This window comes from Gigantopelta aegis, chromosome 4 (genome assembly GCF_016097555.1).
Source record: "Gigantopelta aegis isolate Gae_Host chromosome 4, Gae_host_genome, whole genome shotgun sequence".
Taxonomy (NCBI): domain Eukaryota; kingdom Metazoa; phylum Mollusca; class Gastropoda; order Neomphalida; family Peltospiridae; genus Gigantopelta; species Gigantopelta aegis.
The window spans coordinates 92,741,678-92,768,129 of record NC_054702.1 but is presented as its reverse complement, the minus strand read 5'-3'; the positions used below and the strand labels follow the sequence as shown (position 1 = coordinate 92,768,129).

The following is a 26,452-nucleotide window of genomic DNA, read 5'->3' as shown; positions in this document are numbered from 1 at the left end:
TGCTATGACAGCGACCCACTTAAATAGCTAAGCTATGTGATGATAATCTTATCTTTGTGATGCATTTTTGTATAAACTTGGGATAAGTTTCATTAGATAATTTTGTCAAATAAGCTCGTTTACTAAATATCTATACAAATATGAAAATTTGATAGACGTATCTAGAAGCCCACTAAGATCTTGCTTACACTGGTCCATAATGCTCTGTTTTATCAATGGCAGATAAAAATTACAATTTAATGCTTCTTGATGGTACCACAGTTCATAAAAACCTAATGAACACAGCATTAGCCTTATTTGTCTTGTCCAGTTTTTAACTATATCACATTTTGATCTAAGTTCCAAATATGCAGAGTGCAATATACAATTATTTGTATTCAACAATTTATACCCGTATTTTATCATACGGTACTTACGAATATATAAAAGAGGATATTTACCTAATTCAAAATATAAAAAAATAGAAGCAGTGAAAGTTTTAACATTTAGAATATTTATTATGTAAACGTGTTTGGTAATGATACAATCTTGATTACGGAATGAATAAATGATTGTTTGAATGAATGAATGAATGAATGGATGGATTATTGGATGGATGGATGGATGGATGGATGGATGGATGAATGTTAAACGACACCCCAACACAAAAATAGAGATCGGCTATTAGGTGTCGATTCATTTGGATCCAGGTATATTTTGACAGACAATTTCGTGTCTTAAAGCTTTACAACACACAAAACTGGATCATTTCTTAACGAAGATGGTAAAACGAAAGTTCTCTGTTTTAGATCCATTTACCAATAAGGCTGTAATATGTTGTGGGGAAGCCAGCTATGTTGGCGTTCAGGGCAACGGAAAGTCAGAGACGCACAGAGAGAGAGAGAGAGAGAGAGAGAGAGAGAGAGAGAGAGAGAGAGAGAGAGAGAGAGAGAGAGAGAGAGAGAGAGAGAGAGAGAGAGAGAGAATGAAGGTGTATAGATAGTATAGTTGAAAGTGCCATATTAAAATTATTATACCTTAAACTGGTGAGTATCAAAAGTAAAGAAAAACAAGTACGTAATATCCACCAAACAAGTTTGTTCTTAGCCTACAAATCAAATTCCCCATCCCCAATTTTTAATGGATGGATGTTTAACGATACACCAGCATTCAAATTCACATCCGTTATTTAAAAAAATATCTTACTACATCTTACTGAAAAAGTTAAAGTTTGTGTTTAACGGCACCACTAGAGCACATTGGTTGATTCATTAATCATCGGCTATTGGACGTCAAACATTTGTCAATTCTGACACGTAGTCATCAGAGGAAACCCGCTACATTGCTCCATTAGCAACAAAGGATCTTTTATATGCACTTTCCCACATACAGAAAAGCACAAACCACGGCCATTGACCAGTTGTGGTGCACCCGAATCAGTTGAATGAGTCCATTGAGGTGGTTCAATCCTGGGACGCAAGTACCTCAGGTGAGCACTCAACCGACTGAACTAGAACGAAGTTACTTGTACACCCCACTATAGTGTCCCACCCACACACCACTTCACATGTCGCTACTAAGGCTGAATATCACTTGCATTGCTTTCCAGTGACGAAATAAAACTACTGCTAAAGCCACATGTCTGCAACCTGCTACATCTCATCTGCAGGAGTCTACTATTTAGTATCATCTATCAACACTGAACGATCGGTAATCAATGGCATGATGCTATCAGCGAGATAATATATATTATTATTAATATTTTAATTACACGTTAACCCAGTTGGCATGGACCGCTGACATTGCTTTAAACGTGTGATGTAAAATTGTTCTTCACATATGATACATTTATAGATTGTTATATAATAAAAATTACATAGACAAAGATTGTAATTTGCTCTGTGTTGTTAACTGTTTGAAACGTTTAGAAACAAATACCTGTATTTTGAAATCATAATAAGATAATATGCTAGAATGTCAGAATAGTTCTAATTGGCTGTACCATGTTAAAAAATTACTTTTATCACTAGGTTTTGGAGATGTTTGGTATAATCAGCATGTCAATAGTACTGATATATTTTTAAAAAGTGTATAAATACGTTTAACTGATATCTTTATTCAAGAGAGAGACACTATGCTAGAAAACTTTATATATAGATAGATACTTTTTGCTTGCAGTACTACCTTAAAATATCATTGCCAGATTGTTACACTACTCTTATAACAAACTTTCGTGTTTCTTCTCACCAGTTGTTTATTGAACAAGGTAGATATTATGGTATTGAAAGGTCGCAACGGAAATGTCAGATGTGTAATCAGAATGATATAGATGATGGTTATCACTTTATTTTGATATGTCCATTGTACATGCAATTACGTTCAATATATATTAAGAAATACTACTGACGCAAACCATCTATGTTTAAACTTGTGCAATTATTGTCTGTTCAAAACAGAAAAGAATTATGTAATATTGGTAAATACCTTAAAAATGCATTATGTTTACGTTCTCAACATATTTAATTGTCCATCCTCCAATTATGCACCACTTGTCAAATGTTATTGATTTGTATATAAAAGGTAATGCCTATGAGCCGGGAGGCTTAAAGCTAATAGACTATACTATACTACACTTTACCAGAACCCTACCACTGAGATAATCCCGCCCTTACTAAAATAGAAATCGATTTAGCGACATAGCAGCATATTTTGATGGAACACATTGCACATTATTGATGTAGTATACATGTATGTACCATACATCGTTTAAAATATGTTTCACGCAAGGCAAGTTGATGGTAGGGACTGCTGACAAAGCGTGAAGGCTGGGGATCCTTGCAGGCCAAACATAATATATTGCTGGTCTTTGGACAGCGCACAACATTTTATTTAAAAAAAAAGTCTATCAGTCATGTATCCCAGAAATAACGCAACGACGTCTTAAACAATAATATTGTCACGTATCGTGACATTTTGGGCCCAAATGAGGGAACTTAGGGGACGTCGTAGTTATAAAAATTGTCTTGGCTTTACAAATATGTGAAGGAAAGCATTTAAGGTACAAATGCAAATGAACACACACAAAACCCCCAAACACAAACAAAAAATACAACAGCAATAACAACATTTTTCTGTAATATATATATATATATAATATACTTAATTTCTGTACACATGTAACCCCTACTGACGTCAAACATCAGTGGTTCCAATTCTAGCCACATGTAAAACACCCCTACTATGGGAAGGGTCTATATGAAAATGTCATTAAGTAGAACAAACGGAAAACAATTTATTGCAATTTATTAAATTGTATTTACACAAACAGGAAAATCAGTTCATTTTCATTTTTGGATTATCAAAGCTAAATACAGTTTTGGTTGGTTGGCTCTTATTTATTCTTTAACACTCGGATATTATGTTCAATTAAAAACAAATCACAAAAAGAGAGAAAGAAAGAAAGAGAACGAGAGAAAGATATTACAATACTTACGATACAATTTAATAACAAAACAGAAGTGACTGAATAATTTGATTTATAAAACAACAATAACCGGGGCCGAAACGACTAGGGTTATGGGGCCGAAACATCCTCTTTCCCATCATTCCCACTCTTCCTTCCCTATATCATTATCATAATAAATAAAAACCCTTACTTGCTGTATGGATAACTTGGGGGTGGTCGGGATGGGGGGGGGGGGGGTTAGACGTCGTGGGAGGGCGTTTTTGGGTGCAGTAGGGCGTAGGCGGTTTCGACCGGTAGATTGCCTGTTAGGAGGCCTCCCTTCCCCGGCACTTCCGTCCCATGGAAATCCGGACCAGCTAACCGGGGTCTACCCGCTTGTTTGACCGCTAACCGGATTGGGCGCGATGTCCCCCCCCCCCCCCCCCCCCCCCCCCCCCCCCCCCCCCCTTGCGAATCCCTAGCCTCCAGGGCTCTTAATTAGTAAATAACATATTATATGTAAATATATATTAATAATTCGGTAAATATATCTGTAATATTATTTAATTACTTTTGGCAAGCTCGACTGAAAATGGCACCAACTAAATTAATTTGTAACTACATAACCCTATCCTATTTAATATTAATTTTTATCATTCTCTGGTGCATTCTAAAATTAACTCTTTTGTGTAACAAGGTAACCTTTTACTATTAAATTTTAGAACACTTGGTCTTACCAACAAAATTTCTAAATTCTCATCTCAACTGCTCCCCTTCCCCTACCCCCCACCCCCCACCCCTTCCTGCCACGGAACCGCCCACTGGCGAAGTCAGAGGCTGGATCCGTGGTAGGCGTGCCTGAACCTTTTGGATAGGGGCACGTAAATAGAGTTCCCATTCCCATTAAACAAAATATCTTCTGCTAGCCAATGTCAATGTTTGCGAAATGTATTAACGAATACGTTTGCATGCAAAATGGAACCGAAAAATCGTACTGCTTTAACGTTAGAACAGAGCATCGACGTTATTAACAAATCTGAAAAAGGCAATTTAAGTGCGCGAAAGATCATTTGGTATTGGACGTTCTCGGATTAATTCTATTTTAAAAAGGAAAGCTGATGTTCTGGCTAATGTTGACAATAATGTTTCAGCCGAAAGAAAAAGGCAGAAGAAAGCAACAGGCAATGATGACATAAACAAACTAGTGTGGGAATAGTTTTAAAATGCGACAGTTTTGATGTGTTTTAATATATGGGTTCTAATTTTGAACCTGTATATAAGGGTCACCTGTCTATAACGGCCGCTATATACAGGTTTGACTGTATATATATGTACACACACACACACACACACACACACACACACACACACACACACACACACACACACATTTGTATACATGTATACTATAACAGTCGAGCATGTGCTCCAGTGGCGTCGTTAAATAAACCAAACTTTACTTTTGTGTCGATCTTGCTTGAGTCGATATATCACTTGTGTCGATATGACTGTCCGGTCCCGGCCAAAACGTGTATTAAATATCATGTTTTTATTTCTGTTGCGTCGATACGTTTGTGTCGATATATTTTCTGGTCCCAACGCAGACTTTATATAGAAAAATGTCTCTATGTATCGATATTAATATTATATTTTAAAATAAATAAAATATCTAAAAAGGTAGATATGAATGCACGATCAAGTCAAAGCCGTACCAATATTTGAGCATGTAACCAACCATCAAGAATTGCCCACAGTTGACTGTAACCACATGTGGGTTTTTTTTTACATATAGTCATGTAACATTTCACGTGTAAGTTGAACGAATGAAATTATCTAAACATTTGAACAAGGTACTGAGATGGTCTTAACGAACTCAACGTGATTGGGGCCTTTGAGAAATTGCGGGCCGGTGCAAATTAGATGTCCGTTTATTATACTCTGCAATTTGCACGAACTGCCAGAAAGACATCAGAAAAAGTGAGATTTTGGCAGCCTTCCCTCGTAGTGTGATGGATAAGTGTAGGAGTCTCTTAAGATTATTGTGGGTTCAAATCTCCATGTCAAAAAATATTTTAAAGTTTGAGTATCAACTTAATTATTTTTTTAAATCATAGACTTGTGGATCAGACACGTGAGTGAATTTTTGTTATTGTCTTACATTTTTGTTAGCATATTGAAGTAGGACGAGATGCGAACCATGTACCTACCAGCCTTATGTCCGATGCCTTAACCAAGAGACCAATGAGGCCGGTGTCCATGTGTAAACGATTTAGATATGCAGCTTTGATGCCACGAATCAATGCGCGACAAACATTATTCCTAGACTTTATGTTTTATATGGAATGTTTTACTTGTTCTTCTTCAAAACATTTTCTGTAACTGAATTTTATTATTATAGCTTTCTTATACATTTATCATGGGTTTTTTTTAAGAAAACAAACTTTAGATTGTTCTAACGTCCACAGTTCACAAATTATATAATTTAAAAAAAGATGATTAACTTTGTTCAGAACGTGCACAGCGGTACAATAGATTGATTAATGTATTTTTCATAGCATAATGATTTTCATTGGCTTAAATAAAAAATGTATGATACAATAAAAATATCTTATTTTTTAATATATGACTTCTTCTTTTTACATATTCCATTTAACGTTTGAGTCGATATTGTTTGTGGTCCCCACGATATCGATACAACGGTGCTCGACTATATATATAGATTCAGTTTCAATGATGTAACTTTGTTATACTCTAGTACTCTACCTCTCTCTCTCTCTCTCTCTCTCTCTCTCTCTCTCTCTCTCTCTCTCTCTCTCTCTGTGTGTGTGTGTGTCTCTCTCTCTCTGTCTGTCTGTCTGTCTGTCTCTCTCTCTCTCTCTCTCTCTCTCTCTCTCTCTCTCTCTCTCTCTCTCTCTCTCTCTCTCTCTCTCTCTCTCTCTCTCCACTAACATACATATATAAGCTGTGTCCTAAATAAGTCAATATGGTACTTTAAAAATGCCATTCCCAACTTCAGCGCTTGGTATTCGTTTAGATATTGATATTATTTTCTATACACCTCTCGTCACTGGTATAGATTACAACTTTGTTTAGCATAAATGAGTCACAGTTCAACTGAAATGTGTGTCATAAACGTCACATATGAAACATTTACAAAACATGTCACGAAGAATCTTGACTAGAAATACGTATTTGCTTATTTCATGTTGACGAAAATAGTTTTGCCATGGTGTTACTATCGTCAAGTAGATGACGATGCATATGGCCATTCACGTTGTAAAGCGTCAGGTCCTTAGTCAGCTGGTGTTGTGAGGGGGACAGGACATTTGTAATTAACATAAAATAGCTTTAACGAAAACATCGATAGATTCATTACCTAGAACAATTACAGCCGAGGACATGTCGCCAATTCCTCAACAACGTTTATACTATAAAAGTGTTTTACACAAGGCATTAGTGTAGACGTGGAGTGCCGCTAATTACTAACATTTAACAGTTAGACACACTCCCTAAATACTGTAGTCCCCCTTACCGAAACGTTGCACCTCCTACTTAGAAAAATTCTGTATCCGCCTCTTGGGCCTGTAAGCTTAACTGAACTGAATTTTTTAACTAACCATACCGAATCAGGTTTTGTCTTGATGCTTTTAGCATATCTCCTATGGAGAGTTTGTACCTCGATCGATGTACACGAACCTAGTTTGGATGCTAGACGCGTGAAACGTTGTCGGAAGTACGCCACCACTACACCAAAACATCGTGTACATATTGCCATAGGCGTACGGGCTCCTATTTTTGTAACGGGAAAGGCCGATTTTTGCCCAAATTAAACAAAATATCCCGAATCTGATAATAACATTTATTAATATCAGTATATATAGGGTTACAAACGAATCGCCACGTAAGTTTACATGGATTACAACTAATATTGTTTTGCCCGAATTTGAAGATATGCCACTGGACTCCCCCCCCCCCCCCCCCCCCCCCCCGCCCATGTTATACGCTTATGCATACTGCGGTATTTGATAACAAATATATGAAATAATTTCGTGCGAGGACGAATATCACCCGAACATTTTGTCTTCACCTTAAGAAGCAATTTGTATTAGTTTTCAACCAACATTTGGGAAACGCCTTCATATTTTGTTTTGTCTCCTTGGTATATCAAATCACCCAAACTTGTGTCAGAAGAAACATGGCACATATTGAGTATTTGACGGAAATCCAAGACAGGTACCGTTATTACATTTATGTTTATACAGACGGATAATGGAATAGGAATTATATGGCTTTTGCGACAGTTTCTCCATCATGCACATTTATTTCCGTGAGATTCCCGATTCGGCATCCATACTTAATGCTGCAATTAGGTAAATCATTAAAACTTAAAGGATTCATGTGCATTCAATTTAAAATATATTATTTTCAAGGATTCACTTTCGTTCTCTAAGCTTTACAATATATTCTTGAGCATCCTCCACAGTGTGAACATTGCCAGTGTACACTAACTATACGACACATTTTAGTGGAGATATTGTGGTCAAGATTAGCTTTCCTAAACAGTACCTGGCAGTGGTTTGTGGCTGAATACCCTCATTACTCTGTGATAGCTTCATTTGGACTATCGTTTGCAGAGATGTGATAATGCATATGATAATGGAGGATTTGTAATTGTCAAAAATAGCTATGGATTCTTATACACACTTTTAATATTTTATATTATCTAGGTGTATTTTAGTAGTTTAACATATTATCTAGGTATTTTTTTTAGTAGTTTAACACATAATAATTCAGTAGTTTAATCATCAATCTTCTAAAAAAACCACAACACATTTTGGTTTTGAAGTCATTGATATCAAGAAATCATCTGTATTAATCAGCCAACATCTGATTATAGAGGCAAAAACTAAACTAATAGTGTTATTTGGCTTTCACGTCAAAATCTAGAGACCAGTGCATGAAAAAAGTATACTATAATCTCTGGCTAAACCACAATACTAATAACGTTTCTTGCTAAAACTAAAACTAAAACTAACTAAATAAATAAATAAATGTATAGTGTGTGCAATGCCACATAAAATCATATTAATATACTCTTTTATTCTATAGGCAAAATCACGACTAATAATCTGGCTACAATTCAAAAGTTTATCTTCACAGAGTACATTCACAAGAATTCACCATGTTGAAAAATACAGTCAGTAGTGCTATACTATTTGTGTTCTTCATTCTGATCGTTTCTGTCTTACATGTCCACTAACCAAGGTTTGAAAGAACCTTTCTCTGCAGCGACAAACTAAAATAAAAACAGTCATAAAATAATATTATATTTGGTTTTGACCAAAAAAAAAAATCAAATATTAATTCTTCCCATCTCAAATTTGATAATACTACCAGAAACTGAGGTCGCACAACAGGAATAAGATAGTATAAATTTCATGTGATTAGAAACAAATGCAGCTTATAATAGAGCTCCACTATTTAGTTTTCAATTTTGTCAGCAATAGATAAGTCATTAATTTGTAAAGAACTACCGAATAGTAATTTGTTTAATCAAAAAGTGCACACGATATCGGTATTAGTTTGTGACGACTGCCCCAAAAATTAATGGTACCAAGTTTTCGAACTATTCGATCAAAACTGTAGGAGAAGATAGTCTTTTAAATGTTCAATGTTGAATTTCTATTTAACATTTTTAAAATTACAAAGACATACCCCCATTAGTTTATGGAGAGTTCCCCAGAGTGCCAGGTTTCAGAACAACTGGATCAAAACTGTACGAGAAGACAGACTTCAAAAGAAAAGTTAACGGATAGACGCTGGACAAATCGATATCAGAAAAGATCCACTGACGAAAGTCGAAGCAGAGATAAAAAGTGCTAAATGGTGTCTGGGAGGTCTTCTCGTATCAATCTCCCAACTCACTCGTACATTGTCGTACAACTGTCGTACTCATTGTCGCTTCTCGAGTGTTCTGGCCGTCCCAAAACAACTGCCGAATCATGGCGACATAGTACGATATAAGATGAGTAACGTACGACATGCTGCGACATAGCACGACATTTATGCCGAGATAGGGCGAGTTCAATACGACATCTCGACAACTATACGACAATGCGCGAGTTTTCTACAAGTTTCGTACGAGTTCGGGCGAGATTACATGAAAATGGCATATAAATAGGAGCCGCGTCGTTGTCCCTCATTCAGTTTCCATTCAGAATTCCAGAAAGCAACATCGCATTATACATTATTACTTTGACGATAATTATCATGGCTCCCAAGAAGGGCGAGGGCAAGGGTGCATTAAAGAAAAGTCCTGTGCAACTACCATATTTACACACCCTCCACCCTCCAGGGAGGAGTCTGATGTGGATGAGGAAGCTGCGGAGGATGATGCTATGGTCTGCCTTCTCCTGGTCCATGAGAGAATTCTGCGCAGTTGGATAACGGAGCCTCATCAGATTGTGAAGACTGCAGCAGGCCAGTACGATGTTTTTTTACTGTTAGTGGTTCTTGTCGCATGGTGGTCAGGAGGCACTGGAATCGATTGGCCAAAGTGCCAAAGCATTCCCCACAATTGTTCTCGCCCTGGAGAGACGGTAGTTGAAGATGCGCTCTTCCCGTGATAGGTTCCTCTTGGAAAAAGGCTTCATCATCCATGTCCGGAGCGCAAAAGCATTGTCACCCACGATGGAGTAGGGCATGTCCTGGTCATCATGTGGCAGTGGTTCAGGTGCTGGGAAGTTAATGTCACCGCTGGTAATGACATCCTTCAACTCCGAAGAGTTAAACACTTGGACATCTGATGCAGACCCATTTGCCCCAACATCTACTCACAGGAATTTATAGTCGGTATCAACAAGGCCTAGCATGACGATCGAGAAGAATCCCTTGTAGTTATGATGCAGGGATCCACTGTCTTTTGGACACTTGATGGCTATGGGTTTCCCATGTAGCGCTCCTAAGGCATGATGAAAGTTCCACCGAAATGAAAATTTCTGGGCAACGTCCAGCCATTCTTCCAGTGTGGTTGGAGTGGTTATCACTTCGTCTGCAAATTTATCAACGATGGCCTGACACACTTCCCGTACCGTGAGGGAGATTGTACATGCGGCTCTTGTAGCTTTCTCCTGTGGCCATGTGACTGAGGGTGATGGCCAGCTTCAATCCAGGTTTCAGGGCGTCTCTGTACCACGTGTCTTGTTTCAGCATCCTAGGAGTAAATCTCTGTTCCAGCTCTCTGAACATTTCAGGTGGGACTCTAAGGACGTTGGTGAAAGGATCATGATCTTCAACCTCAAGTTCATGCATCAGGCGATCATAGTGCCCAACGTTTTTCGCCTCATGATCCATGGCCTGACCCAAAATCTTCTAGGGGTTCTCCTCCTTCTACCCCGTCTCTGCTGGAGCAACTGTGCGAGGCCGAGGTCAATTTTAGCATCATCTTCCTCCAGTTCCAACAGTAGTTGAAGGCGTCTTTGTGAAGGTTGTAGGGTCATGATGTTTCCTTATCGGCAACCAACGAGACTATGACCATTAGTCAGTGGTGCACACCTATATATACCGAAAATTCTGCTGAACTCGTACAGAACTCGCATTTTATCGTACAAAGTCGAACGAATATCGTACTATATCGTAGTAAACTCGCATTAAGTCGTACGAATGTCGTACTAATGTCGCAATATATCGTACCACATCGTACAAACTCGTACCTACTCGTACAAATCTCTTACAAACTCGTACAAACACGTAATAATGTCGAACAACTATCGCAGGATTTTCGTACGAATGTCGTAGAAACTCCTACGAATTCGTAATAGTCTCGTACTATTTCGTCAAACATATCTTAGAGATATCGTGGTACCCTCGTGTTAATATTTTGACCAAAACTTCGGCTGACAACGCGTGGCCATCCGCGGCGATTTATGGCGAGTTTATGTCGCTGTATATCGCCGCATGTCGTAGGGAAACTCGGGACAGTGTGACACCCCCTTTATGGGAGACGTACTGGGCCCGTGCGATGCTGTCTACGACGTGTCTATGGGCTTACGGCCAGTACAAATTTCTACGACACATCGGGAACATTTATCTCCGCGCTAAAAGCTTCCGATGCGCCCTACGGCGAGGTCTTAAACCCATACCAACTCAAATAATAATAATAATAATATTTTCTTTTTAAAGTGATTCATTTTTTTAATGATCTAGTACATGTTATGGCTAATTTTTTAATTTCTTAAAAGCAAATATTGGCAAACCATGAAATATCCCCAAAGTGATTAATCATCACCCCTAGCCCCGAATACTCGATGCCACACCTGCTGATATAATTATTTTAATGTATTTGATTTTAATTACCGTCAATTTTTAACTGTGCTGCACAATCAATCCACAGTGAACGATTTGCATCCAGTTTGCTGTACTTTGGGTCACTTTTGTCATATAATGGAGTTCTCTGCTGAAAATACTCGGGAAAATTCTATTCTGTGCGTGTCCGTGCGAGTGTTTGTGAGTGTTTGCGCGTACGTTCATAGTTGGTGGAAACAGCATATCAGCAATGTAATTGCTTTCTTCGAGTTTTCACATGCACTCAATTTTCTGTCGGGGCGGGACGTAGCCCAGTTGTAAAGCGTTCGCTTGATGCGCGGTCGGCCTGGGATCGATCTCCGTCAGTGGACCCATTGGGCTATTTTTCGTTCCAGCCAGTGCACCACGACTGGTACATCAAAGGCCGTGCTATTCTGTCTATGGGATGGTGCATATAAAAGATCTCTTGCTGTTAACGAAAGGAGTAACCATATGTCCGACGCCATATAACCGTAAATAAAATGTGTTGAGTGCGTAAAACATTTCCTTCCTTCCTACTATTATCAGGTTTTTTTTATGTTCCATAGTTCTATGTGTGTGCGAGTGTTTGCGCGTATGTTCATAGTTGGTGGAAACAGCATATCAGCAATGTAATTGCTTTGTACGAGTTTTCACATGCAATCAAGTTTCTGTCGGAATTCGTGCGGGTTTGGTGGAAACCCAGCCTAGGTCTTAAATCCATACCAACTCAAATAACTTTTAAAAAACCCAACAAACCAAATTCAGTGTAAATAAAGTTTCGTTACAAATTATCTTCAAATTGCACAGGTTAAATCGTATTTTACAATACAGGTATGAAGACAACTGAGTGGCGGGATTTAAAGAAAGAAATGTTTTATTTAACGACGCACTCAACACATTTTATTTACGGTTATATGGCGTCAGACATATGGTTAAGGACCACACAGATTTTGAGAGGAAACCCGCTGTCGCCACTACATGGGCTACTCTTTCCGATTAACAGCAAGGGATCTTTTATTTGCGCTTCCCACAGGCAGGATAGCACAAACCATGGCCTTTGTTGAACCAGTTATGGATCACTGGTCGGTGCAAGTGGTTTACACCTACCCATTGAGCCTTGCGGAGTACTCACTGAGGGTTTGGAGTCGGTATCTGGATTAAAAATCCCATGCCTCGACTGGGATCCGAACCCAGTACCTACCAGCCTGTAGACCGATGGCCTAACCACGACGCCACCGAGGCCGGTGGCGGGATTTAGTTCAGTCGGTTGAGTGCTCGCCTGAAGTGCTTGCGTCGCAGGATCGAACCACCTCAGTGAATCCATCAAACTGATCGTTGTTTTTTCTTGTTCCAACCCGTGCACCACAACTGGACAAAGGCTGTGGTGTGTGCTTTCCCGTCTGTGGGAAAGTGCATATAAACGATTCCTTGCTGCTAATGGAAAAATGTAGCTGAACCGGCCTCGGTGACCTAGTGGTTAAGCCATCGGACTACAGGCTGGTAGGTACAGGGTTCGCAGCCCGGTACCGGCTCCAACCCAGAGCGAGTTCTTAAGGGCTCAATGGGTAGGTGTAAGACCACTACACCCTCTTCTCTCTCACTAACCACTAACCAACTAACAACTAACCCACTGTCCTGGACAGACAGCCAAGATAGCTGAGGTGTGTGCCCAGGACAGCGTGCTTGAACCTTAATTGGATATAAGCACGAAAATAAGTTGAAATGAAAATGAATGTAGCTGGTTTCATCTGATGACAGTGCGAGAATTACCAAATATTTGACATGCAATAGCCGATGATTAATTAATCAATGTGCTCTAGTTGTGTCGTTAAACAAAACAAACTTTAACTTGTGAAGGCTACTGATGGAACAGCCAACGCAAAGCATGCATGGTTCTACATTTAGTCTCTGTGTACCGCGTTACCGATTAATCCGATAAGAACGTAAAGCATGCATGGTTCTACATTTAGTCTCTGTGTACCGCGTTACCGATTAATCCGATAACAACGCAAAGCATGCATGGTTCTACATTTAGTCTCTGTGTACCGCGTTACCGATTAATCCGATAACAACGCAAAGCATGCATGGTTCTACATTTAGTCTCTGTGTACCGCGTTACCGATTAATCTGATACCAACGCAAAGCATGCATGGTTCTACATTTAGTCTCTGTGTACCGCGTTACCGATTAATCCGATAACAACGCAAAGCATGCATGGTTCTACATTTAGTCTCTGTGTACCGCGTTACCGATTAATCCGATAACAATGCAGCTAAGGCTGTTGTAGCATTTTGTCTTCACATCTGTAGTAAAAAAGAGATTAAAGGGACATTCCTGAGTTTGCTGCAATTTTTAAGATGTTATCGACTAACAGAGACATTTTAACGATTGTAATTACGTATGAAATATATGTTTCTGCATAAAATATTAGTGGCTGTATATTAAACGTGTTTCTGATCGTTCTAATATTTGTACTAGGTTAAATTTCATTTTATTTCCTAAAATATTTTTTTTTCGTACGTATGAAATTATTTGAAGACAAAATCCAGTTTGGGCTTCTTACAAATATTAAGACGACTAGAAACGCATCGAATATACAGACACTGATATTCTAAACAAGAAAATATATTTAATATGTAAGTTTAATCGTACAAATATTTTGCTAGTCGGAAACATCTTACAATGAATGAATGAATGAATGAATGAATGAATGAATGTTTAACGACACCCCAGCTCGAAAAACACATCGGCTATTGGGTGTCTAACTACCGTAAGACACATCTTACAATGCAGAAAACTCAGGAATGTCCCTTTAATCTATATAATTTGATGGTAATTTGTTAAGAAACTCTTTTATTTACTTAGAAAAGTTTAGCAAAAAACGTTTTAGATCTGGTATGGGTTCAAACCTCAGTAATATGTTTTAATATAAGTGTTAACATTATTCATGATAAGAGTTACATGCCAAATTATTTGTTCTGGGTTTTTTTTTCCCCCACGCAAACAGGTTATACACGAACACCCAGCAGCTCTCCGCGGTCAGTAAACATGACACAGATTTACTGAGGCAAGCCGGGTCAAGGTCACATATGCACACTGCCAGGTAGCATTGCGAGTAGGGCAGCTGGATCGCGAACACATATGCTACTATTGTTGACCGATATCTACTGAAAGGGGATACTGATCTGTAAACGTAAACATCATTCCTGATATATTGCCAGGACTGTAAGATACTTCGATATTTACATACTTTTCACAGATTAAAATTGTCTTCCAAGTGAAAATAGAATAACTTGTTATGGAACCTTTAACTCAGTTGGTGTTTTTCGTCAACGGCCAGAAAGTAAGTTCATTGTTTCTACAACGTCTTATACTTGTACGACTAGATGTATTTGTGTGTCATTAGCACAGGCTTAAGACTTACTATCCAGAGGCCCCGTTCCACGTAGCGATCTTAGCGCTAAGATTACCTTAAGTGCATATGTTATCTGTGCAGTTACGGTGATCTTAGGGCTAAGATCGCTTCGTGGAACGGGGCCCAAGTATATAACCTGCTATGTTGTGATGACGTGCACAAAAGTCATAATAAAACCTATTATGACATCCACTGTTACTTTAATTAACTAAGACCCAGGAAAATAATGTTATGGGTGTGGGTTCAGTCTAAATAAATGTTCAGCTGTGACTATTGTTTTAACTGACTACAAATAAAATAAATAAAAATGTGCAGTATATAGCTACTCCGTGAGAGAACCCTCAAGTATATATCACTGTAAGCGTATCATTTGTATCACTGGCGGTTGAAAGGGGGGGGGGGGGGGGGGGGGGGGCAAAAGGGCACTTTTCAGATATTTTGCTTTATATTTATTTTATAATAGTGTAAAAGTGTGTAAATATAAGTTTGCCCCCCCCCCCCCCCCCACACACACGTTTTGGAACCTTCCTACGCCACTGTGTATGTTGCTGAAGATGCATTCTAAACTAACTGAAAAATATCGAATATCAGGTTTCTACCTTTTGATATCGTGGTTATTTGGCGAGGTTTAGATAACGGTGTAACACCGTTATCGAACCGAGCCAAATAACCACGATATCAAAACGTATTAACCTGATATTTTTGTTTTATCATCCAACCCCTTTCAATCACCCAATAGCCGATGATTAATAAGTCAATGTGCTCTAGTGGTGTTATTAAACAAAACCAATGCCTTTCGCGTTATATTTTTGTAATATATTAACTATTAGTTTTATCGTGTAGAAACTACAACCGGTTGTCTGACAATAGCAGGTACACGAAAGCATTTTGGGAATGGCGTAGCCAGCTAAAAAGTTATGTGTTTCCACATTTAAATAAAATACTTTATGTTTCAAAGCCTGTTGTGTCACAACATTACACTTTTTGTACCTTTTTCTGTGAAAATAAACTCAAATGTATGTGAGACCCGAAGACGATCTACACCGCTGGCTGCTAGTGACGTCAGCCGTTGTTCCAATGTACACATTCTTTGCAGGAAGCTACTTGCTTTTTTATTTTAAAATGTTTAATTCAAAATGTTGCCTAGTTTCGAATGGGAGTGAATAATGGAGAATTGAAAAATAAGAGATAATTTCACGTTACAGGAAGTGTAAATGATATATTTATTTATGCATTTCAACGATTATTGCTGTAAATGAAAGTTTGAAAAATGCGAAAACGACCTACCTGAAAATTGAGCAAACATGTGTCATGTGCACATCTCATTTCCTAGTGACCTGATAACACTTCGAATTATCAGGTAAGGTTTATTAGGTCACAGGAAGTATGGATGCACAAAAAAGTATATATACATATATATATATATATATATATATATATATATATATATATATATATATATATATATATATATATATATATATATATGTGTGTGTATGTATGTATGTATGTATACTGAGAGGCGAACAATGATCTAAGTGCACGAGGTATATATATATATATATATATATATATATATATATATATATATATATATGTATACTGAGAGGCGAACAATGACCTAAGTGCACGAGGTATATATATATATATATATATATATATATATATATATATATATATATATATATGTATGTATGTATACTGAGAGGCGAACAATGACCTAAGTGCACGAGGTACACGAAGAGTGTCCTATGTAAACTGACATATTTCTGTTGATGTCGGACTAGCTGAAAACGGCTGATGTTATCTATTACTGAGCCATGTCCAGGAAATTCATAGGACCTTAACTGGTACACACATTCGGTTGATGTTTGTATAACTAAACAATCTCGTAGCAACGATATCCGGAGTGGGGTAGCATAGCGTCACTGCTCTAGCGACTTGATTTCTTATCCGAAGGGGCGAGCCGTAGTCCAGTGGTATAGCGCTCGGTATAGGATCGATCCCCGTCGGTGTGCCCAGTGGGCTATTTCTCGTTCCAGCTAGTGCACCACGACTGATATATCAAATGCCGTAGTACATGTTATCCTGTATGTGGGATGTTGCACATAAAAGATCTCTTGCTACTAATGAAAAAATATAGCGGGTTTCCTCTCTAAGACTATATGTCAGAATTACTAAATGATTCACATCCAATAGTCAATGCCTAATAAATCAATGTGCTCTAGTGGTGCGGGATGACCAGGCAAGGCTTTTGGACTGGTATGCATATTCAACGACATTTAATACACATCATGGCTTAATATCAAGTATTAAGCAATAGTGGCACTGTAATGAGACCGACATAATGGAGCAACCCCCCCCCCCCCCAAAAAAAAAAAAAAAAAAACCCACCCAATCTAATAATAATAATAAAAAAAGGGGGGAAAAAAGAAGAAAAAAGGAAGGAAAAAATATTTAACTGGCCAAATATTCGTGTTTCTGTCTTACTGTCAGACTACTCTAAGAACATGTGCCCTAAGAACCTTGATTTAGGATCCTGCACATCAGGTGGTGTGAACACCGTCAGTGTACACTGGTAGTACACCGCATTTGGTGGAGTGGAATCATTTTAAGCAGACGGGAATATATATATATATTTGATATAAATGTGTGGGAATCATTTTAATTCCATCCCGGGCGGGAGTTAGCTCAGTCGGTTGAGTGCTCGCTTGAGGTGCTTACGTCGTAGGATCGAACCACCGCGGTGGATCCATTCAACTGATTGGGGTTTTTCTTGTTCTAACCAGTGCACCGCAACTCAGAGGCCGTGGCATGTGCTTTCCTGTCTGTGGGAAAGTGTATATAAAAGTTCTCTTTCTACTAATGGAAAAATGTAGCGGTTTCTTCTCTAAGTCTTTGTCAGAGTTATCAAAAGTTTGACATCCAGTAGCCGATGATTGATTAATCAATGTGCTCTAGTGGTGTCGTTAAACAAAAACACATTTTACTTTTAAAAATTCCATCCTGAACTTGGTCGAAAATTTCTCCGTTAAGTTTTTCTACCTGCAATATATATGACCCTATGTTTTATTTTAACTTTTGAATTTGTGTATTGATTTTGCAATCATTTCGTTTATAAATTTACTTGTGTTTGACACCCAACATCCTTAAACATTCATTCGTTCATTCATTCTAGATTGAGGAAAATAATGCTGACCCGGAAGAGACGCTGCTGCAATATTTACGCAACCGCCGTATCTTTTTGTTATTCTTAGGCTACCAGTATGTTCATTGTAGGGGAGGGTTTCGGGCATCGAAACCGTTCCCTGCTCAAGCACATTGTGACTCTCATATAAACTGCTCTGAAAGCAAATTCAGACCCTCATATAAACGTCGGTCGCCACAGTCTAGACCCCCCCCCCCCCCCCCCCCCATTCCGCTTCCAGATGGAGAAAGCACTGTGTTTGAGTGCTTGTAAACTGACTAGCACGTTATGCGGGAAAAACACACATACTCAGCAATGTTCTTTCCACCTAGTACTGCACAGCCCATAGATCATGTTTATATGTGAGGATAATAATAAACCTGGGTGCTGGGGCGGACCCAGGATTTTGTAATTGTGCTGGGGCAGACCCAGGATTTTGTAATTGTGCAAGGGCAGACCCAGGATTTTGTAATTGTGCTGGGGACGGACCCAGGATTTTGTAATCGTGCTGGGGCAGACCCAGGATTTTGTAATCGTGCAAGGGCAGACCCAGGATTTTGTAATTGTGCAAGGGCAGACCCAGGATTTTGTAATTGTGCTGGGGCGAACCCAGGATTTTGTAATTGTGCTGGGGCGAACCCAGGATTTTGTAATTGTGCAAGGGCAGACCCAGGATTTTGTAATTGTGCAAGGGCAGACCCAGGATTTTGTAATTGTGCTGGGGCGGACCCAGGATTTTGTAATTGTGCAAGGGCGAACCCACGATTTTGTAATTGTGCAAGGGCGGACCCAGGATTTTGTAATTGTGCAAGGGCAGACCCAGGATTTTGTAATTGTGCAAGGGCGAACCCAGGCTTTTGTAATTGTGCAAGGGCAGACCCAGGATTTTTTAATTGTGCTGGGGCGGACCCAGGATTTTCTAATTGTGCAAGGGCGAACCCAGGATTTTGTAATTGTGCTGGGGCAGACCCAGGATTTTGTAATTGTGCAAGGGCAGACCCAGGATTTTGTAATTGTGCTGGGGCGGACCCAGGATTTTGTAATTGTGCAAGGGCGAACCCACGATTTTGTAATTGTGCTGGGGCAGACCCAGGATTTTGTAATTGTGCAAGGGCAGACCCAGGATTTTGTAATTGTGCTGGGGCGGACCCAGGATTTTGTAATTGTGCAAGGGCGAACCCACGATTTTGTAATTGTGCAAGGGCAGACCCAGGATTTTGTAAGAGGGTGTAGTGACGGACTCAGGATTTTGTAAGCGGTGGGCATAAAATGCTAAAAAGGACAGTTTGAGCTTTTTGTAAGCAAACGAGCCTAGCTCCTAATGGAATTAAAACCTGTATTAGCAGTCTTCATGTTTTCATTCCAGGTATTATTGTTTTAAATTACATGTAATGCGTAGAAAACATGGTTGAGTATAATTTTTATTATAACATTTGCTCTTGAATTTTATCAGCTTTATTATCTGCTTTTCACACGAACTGGCGTTCAGTTTTTAAATCAAACTGCCAGTCGTTATATTCTACATTAGGATCAGGAATAATATTATTTGATATGCAAATATAATCACTGTAACGAAAAATCGGTTACCTAAATGGAAATTACGTGAACTGAGTTCCCCAAGATTTAAAAATATTGTTCCCTGCTTTCATTTTTGTAATATATTAATAGTGAAGTGGAGGGGGACATAGTTTCATCAGTTGTATTGGCTCTATGGTCCATGATTATCATGATTATCATCATCATTATCATCATCATCATCATCATAAACATTTATTATTTCTTTCGATAATTGAAATGACATAAACCTTGACACATCTCAGTTCATCTGACTGGTTCGAAGCTCGGGTGCGGAGAAGGAGGATGTGGCGCCTGCACGGTGATGGTATCCAGATATGACCAACACAGAGACCAGATTATGTATCCTTTATAATGAAATTAGTGTACATTGAACAAGCGTTTAGAAACAAATTACTGCAGTAATAAGACCTATTTAAAACACTGACTGTAGAACATGGACGTGTGGTAGACAATAGAAGTGAAGACATTATTGAAAAATATATGTACATTTTAAAAGTTTAGAATTATGTATGTTTTTCTAAACAAGAAAGTCACCTATCAGTTAATGCTTGTCTGGCACCGATCTGTTCTCTACACGGCATGGCGGTCACCACGGTGGAGGGGATTGGTAGCACCAAGACCAGGCTACATCCAGTTCAGGTATGCTTGCTGTGGTATGAATGTATTTTTATTTAATTCCCTTCCTGAAGTATGATAACTATACAGAAAACCTCTTCTATAATAATGAAGACATAAATTGACACATTTCATCGCTTGGATCACATTTTGTACGAAGCAATTTGGCATTATCCCGCTTCTTTTATCAGTGGATTGCATTTCTCTCAACGTTATATGTAATAGCCATCTTTAGCTATTGTATACATTTATAGTCACAGAAGTTTGGTTGAATAGCGGTATCTCATTTCTCGAGATGGAAATTGAAATTTAGGATTTGTTATCTGTTCTAAAATATTTTTCTTTCCAACCCTAAGAGGACAAAAATAAATGTCGACACGTATACAACAAAATGTTTCTTTAAAATTGTATTTTTAAAGACTAAAACATGTATGGCTAACACAAATTATCATCAGATCCATGCTGGGAATCTAAACAGGAAAGCTCAGATGGTAATTTCCAAGTGTGATATCTGAGATTGAATATATGCATTGTAATACATTGTTCTTGGTGTGTTTTAGGAACAACTGGCCAATGCTCATGGTACTCAGTGTGGATTCTGTACCCCGGGAATCGTCATGTCCATGTACACCCTTCTGAGAAACAATCCCAGACCTACACAGAAAGAGATGGAGTCGTACTTCGATGGTGCATATCATGATTATTTTATAATAAGTTATATGTGGTTTTTGTTTCTATCTATTTGTGTCAGTGTGAGTAAATGCATTGCATGTAGACAGGCAGGTTAAATATGTCTGTATTTATCATCTCTCTTGTCTGAACCACATACATCTGATAATCTGTGTTAAGATATATATTTTGGTGCATCGACTTGAGGTGTGATACGAGTAGTTTCTATTCCCACAGTGTTGGGTTATCTTCAGCCTGAAATGGTAGATCACAGGCTTCACTATGACATTGTCTTTGCTGGTCTGACTAAGGTATCCTATTCTTTATCCTGGCCTGGCGGTTAAAGCTAATGATTTTCAATCCCAGAATAAGCTTATATATTTCGTCCAGATTGCATCAACGTGTCAGTAGGGTTGGGGTAACTTGAATGGTTTTCTTAAATGTTGAGTATGCATAGCTTTTTATGGCCATTGTGCCTGTAGAATGAGAATCTGGTGGAATATTTGCCGTAGCAGGGTGTTTGATATCGGTTAATAGTACACATTCACAATGGCTGCCACAAAATACACTGTTTGTAATGTTAGGTTTATGTTTAATATACTGGTACTGTGTGTTGTAATATATTATTTCATATCGTGTTTAGGGTGCTGATCTCAAATATGATGTCCAAAATGTGACCTGATGTATGGGTATTAATATTTACTGGCAAGGTTATCTGTTGCTGTCTATAGAATCATATTAATTTTGACTAATATGTTGTATCCAGTCTTTCAAGGTGGCAGCTAGATGCCATATATAAAGAATTGTTGTAGTTCTTAATGCAGTTCTCGGAGATACCATCCAGTACCTCGTTGCACGTTTATCAATATCCAGTTGAACTTGTATTTATTACAGAGTAAATGAGTATAAAACCCCAAAATAGAAACGTGAAAAAGATTTCAAGTTGTAACATTGTATAAAAAGGAATGGGAAAGTGAAAGCCACTGTCAAAGTGTCTGATTGAAGTATACTAATATGGACAATTATATACTTATGTAACAAACTAAACAAAGGACTGAATTTATAACTGTAGGTATCGGTGAATAATGTAGTAGCTGAATATTTTTGTAGTGAGTAGATAAACAGAAATATACTAGTCAAATCTTTAAAATACACCCCAGAATCTGCAAGACACTCGATTGTATTGTTCTAACTTGCACTAAAATGAACATCTTAAGATATGATTGCATTCAACTCATGATAATATTAATGAGATGCTTATAAACGAATTTGCTTCTTGTGAACTTATTTTCATATCTTATATCCAATTATGGTTCAAGCACGCTGTCCTGGGCACACATCAGCTATCTGAGTTATCTTTCCAGAACAGTGGGTTAGTGGTTAGTGAGAGAGAAGAGGGTGTAGTTAAAACTCGCTCTGGGTCGGAGCCAGTATCGGGCAGCGGACCCTGTACCTACCAGTGTTATATCCGATGACTTAATCACGACACCATCTCACTGTTTGCTCTTGACGGAACCTTTTAGGTTTTTTTCTCTCATTGGTTTTTGTTTCGTTTCACCTGAGCTTGATAATGCAGTGTAGCTTTAATGGGCCATGCCCTGTCTCTCTTTGATACTCGTTGTGTTTTTTGCTCTTATACCATCTATAGGCATTCAGTTTCATGCTATCATTACCTTCTTACACCATTTTTTGCTTTAAGATATTTCTCTTCAGAGCCTTTCTTCAAGAGATATGGGCAGGACGTAGCCCAGTGATAAAGCGCTCGCTCGATGCGCGGTCGGTCTGGAATCGATCACCGTCGGTGGGCCTATTGGGCCATTTCTCGTTCCAGCCAGTGCACGATGACTGGCATATCAAAGGCCGTGGTATGTACTACCCTGTCTGCGGGATGGTGCATATAAAAGATCCCTTGCTGCTAATCGAAAAAGAGTAGCCCATGAAGTGGCGACAGCGGGTTTCCTCTCTCAATATCTGTATGGTCCTTAACCATGTGTCTGACGCCATATAACCGTAAATAAAATGTGTTGAGTGTGTCGTTAAATAAAACATTTCCTTTTCCTATCAGGGTATACACCATTGTATATGTCCATTCATTATAAAATGTCTTAGCTTTTAGATTATTTAAAGTATCTGACATTATAGTTTTCGTTTCTTTATTTGATTTCTCGCATAAATATATCACAATTTTCATTACTTCGAGAATAGCCTCATTTTGTAGTTTGTTAGGGACTTTGAATATACATTCTTATGTCATTTCTGTTCAAACATTTTCCCGTTTGCAATTCTTTATCAATTTACTATATAAAAAATAAGTATAGGACAGAAACAATGAAATCTTCAACCAATTTGTACACCTAGAATCTCGAATCTTTCACCTGGAAGAAAGGATACAACATACTATTAGTCAATATTAATATGATTCTATAAAAAATCATTGATTACAGGTCACTTTGACAGTACATTCTGACACCTATATTTCAGCAACCCGAAGAACATAAGATATCATACATTAGAAGCTACACTACATTGAAAATGCATATAATGTTGTGAAAAATATACTTTTTGGCCGCCATTTTGATTTTTTGTCAATTACCGATATCAAGCATTGTAATAGGTAAAACAGTCCATCAGATTTGGATTCTATAGACAAAATGACTATGGAAACAACTCTGCTAAAAAAAAAAACAAAAAAAAAACAAAAAAACAGGGAGTCCTAGTTCGCCCACCCCTAATGTCAGTCAAATTTAAATTTATATTAACTTTTTTTCTCCATGTGATCCAAATCAGTATAGTGCCTAAAACAGAATCCACTAAACTTTGGTTAGCTTTTCTACTGAATCTATAATTGTTTCATCATCGTTGTGCTGGGGTAACAGCATCAAAGTGGTTTTTATTGAAAGTAGCAAATTTTACACATACCAAGAATCTTTTAAAAGTTATATAATTATTGAAGCATCTGTGATAGGAATGTACAAATCTACATGTATATTGTTCGGTGCGGTGTTTTCAGGTTTAGATATTTTGTTTGTGATACATTGTATTGATAGTTTAGTGCTACACTGTTGTTGTTTTGTGTTATTTGGTATTTTGTAAAAAAAAAAATTGTATGCCACAGCTCTTCCATACATTGTTTTGCTGGGTCTGACCATAACATTTTATTTGATGTTGGTGTCATTTGTTATCGATGTGACTGTGTTTTATTAATATTTTAATATATTTTGTATTTATAATTTGTGTTTGACACCCTATATCCGATATAGTTTTAGTGTTGTAATGTTGTTAAAATTGATTAATTCTATAATTTGTTTTACAGGAAATCTTTGTAGGTGTACAGGTTACAGACCTATACTACAAGGATTCCAATCTTTCACAAAGGTTTATCTAGTTTATATAATTTGACAAAACATGCACCTATCTATATATATCACCTTATGGTTTCACCTTGGCTTGTCACCTCACAGTTTAACAAATACATATCTAGCATTATCTAACAAACATGATTATTGTAAACTAATTCAGTGTACGTTTAACTGCAATTTGTATAAATACTGCATGTTCATTTCCTGCGATCGCGATCTCAGTGCGTGCTCTCGACCATAGCTACAAAATTAACAAAGACAAAGGAAATAACGAAACTGCAGTTAGGTATTCATTGATGCAAACAACTATTGTTTTTCTACACATTTACATCAAGATTTACTTCCATGTAATCGTATTGTTCATGTCCGCAACGATGTCTCTTGACACGTGGGTGTCAGCTGACTCTGAAGCGTGACGTATATTACGCCGAGCTTTCCTCAGTTCAGCCAACGAACGTTCTTCCTAACGTTCGCGAACTATTTGATTGGTGTCCGTAGTGTCCATTTGGTTTAACGTGAAGCGCACACACCAGTGTAGCGAACGTTTTGTTTTCGCTCGGTCTGGCTGAACTCAGCCCTTGGGATAGCCGACATGTCTTTCGGCCCTAAACTGGCATGTGTATTCAAATTGACAAGCAGTGTCGGTTTGGTTCAAAGACTTTACAAAATTAAAATAATGGTGACATCTTTTACTCAAGAATTTCACCTTCAGAGATGTTTATTCAATTAATAGGTATTTTCTTTGATTTGTCTTGATGCGTAATTCCCAAGCATACATACACTATTACAACAAGCAGTTATCTGTACCACGTGACCAGCACAGGCCCGCCGACAATTAAAACGGTGCGATCAATGGACCTCAAAGTGAACATCTAAAGAATTGCAGAGATACCAAATGGAAGTGTGATAATGTGTGGTGAATGACGTTACGGATCACAGCTCCATTGTTTTGTATACATGTTACAAATTAAGCCGACACGGTCCTGCAGTTAAGGCGCTTACCAGACATGAAGGCGCTTACTTGGCTGGCTAAGGGAGCACGGGCCGTGTCGGCTTATCGCTCTAGGGAAACCCCTGGTTTGCATATTTCTCGTTGGAATGAATGTATTTTAACCGTATAAATAATATTTAACCTTAAAAATATGTATTGTTTGTTATAAACTAATTAAAATTTATTTAAAAATAAAATAGAAATGTATTTACATGCATAATACATGCATTAAATATACTTTAAATTATTTCAGGATGCTTGTCCAATGGGCGTGAACTGCTGTATGAACAAGAACAATGGCAGTGAGGTAAGTGTACATGAACACAGTGGGCCTGGAAGAATTAAAACGCACAATGACGATTAACAATCGCTTACAAGGTCTAATATTTTGTATATTCTAAATTACTGTTAATGAAATAAAAATTGTTGTTTTCTTAATCAAATAATTTATATGTTAATGGCTGGCGTTGGTGAACAGCCTATGTCTAAGATCTGTCCATATAGTTTTCATTCTTTTTTCCCCCAACAAAACAGCATGACAGAAACATCCAAGTGAACCGTTTGTGCACTTCTGCTATTTTAGGCATTGTTACTATTGTATTATATATTATTTACCATTAGATGCTCAAATGATCACGTTTGACAAATATGATAGTATGCATTTGCTTTTGGTTGTCCTGAGTGTTGTAATATTTTACAATACATTTTATGCCAATGTTACAGAAAGGTACGTATCGCGAGGAACTAGGGTCAGACAATTTTTATACATTAGGGTAAAATCAAAATACTACTGCATGTATACTATATGATTGGTTGTGTGTGATTTCATGGCATATCAAACTCGTAATAACATTTTTATATGTTTTTAAAGACTGATTTCTAATATACA

The 26,452-nt window shown here is 37.9% G+C and overlaps 1 protein-coding gene across 2 annotated transcripts in view; it reads left to right on the top strand.

Annotated features, from left to right (window-relative positions):
- The first annotated feature begins 14,845 nt into the window (after positions 1-14,845).
- LOC121371433 (xanthine dehydrogenase/oxidase-like) overlaps positions 14,846-26,452 on the top strand; it is a 50,049-nt gene continuing 38,442 nt past the window's right edge. The window contains exons 1-7 of one of the 2 annotated variants that reach the window (XM_041497315.1): positions 14,846-14,974; positions 18,343-18,400; positions 20,172-20,268; positions 20,460-20,568; positions 21,105-21,231; positions 24,527-24,588; positions 25,817-25,870. In XM_041497315.1, the coding sequence (XP_041353249.1) occupies positions 20,231-20,268; positions 20,460-20,568; positions 21,105-21,231; positions 24,527-24,588; positions 25,817-25,870 (390 nt within the window). In that variant the 5' untranslated portion in view covers positions 14,846-14,974; positions 18,343-18,400; positions 20,172-20,230. Of the gene's footprint in view, positions 15,093-18,342; positions 18,401-20,171; positions 20,269-20,459; positions 20,569-21,104; positions 21,232-24,526; positions 24,589-25,816; positions 25,871-26,452 lie in introns of both variants that reach the window. The other variant, XM_041497314.1, reaches the window with a different exon arrangement.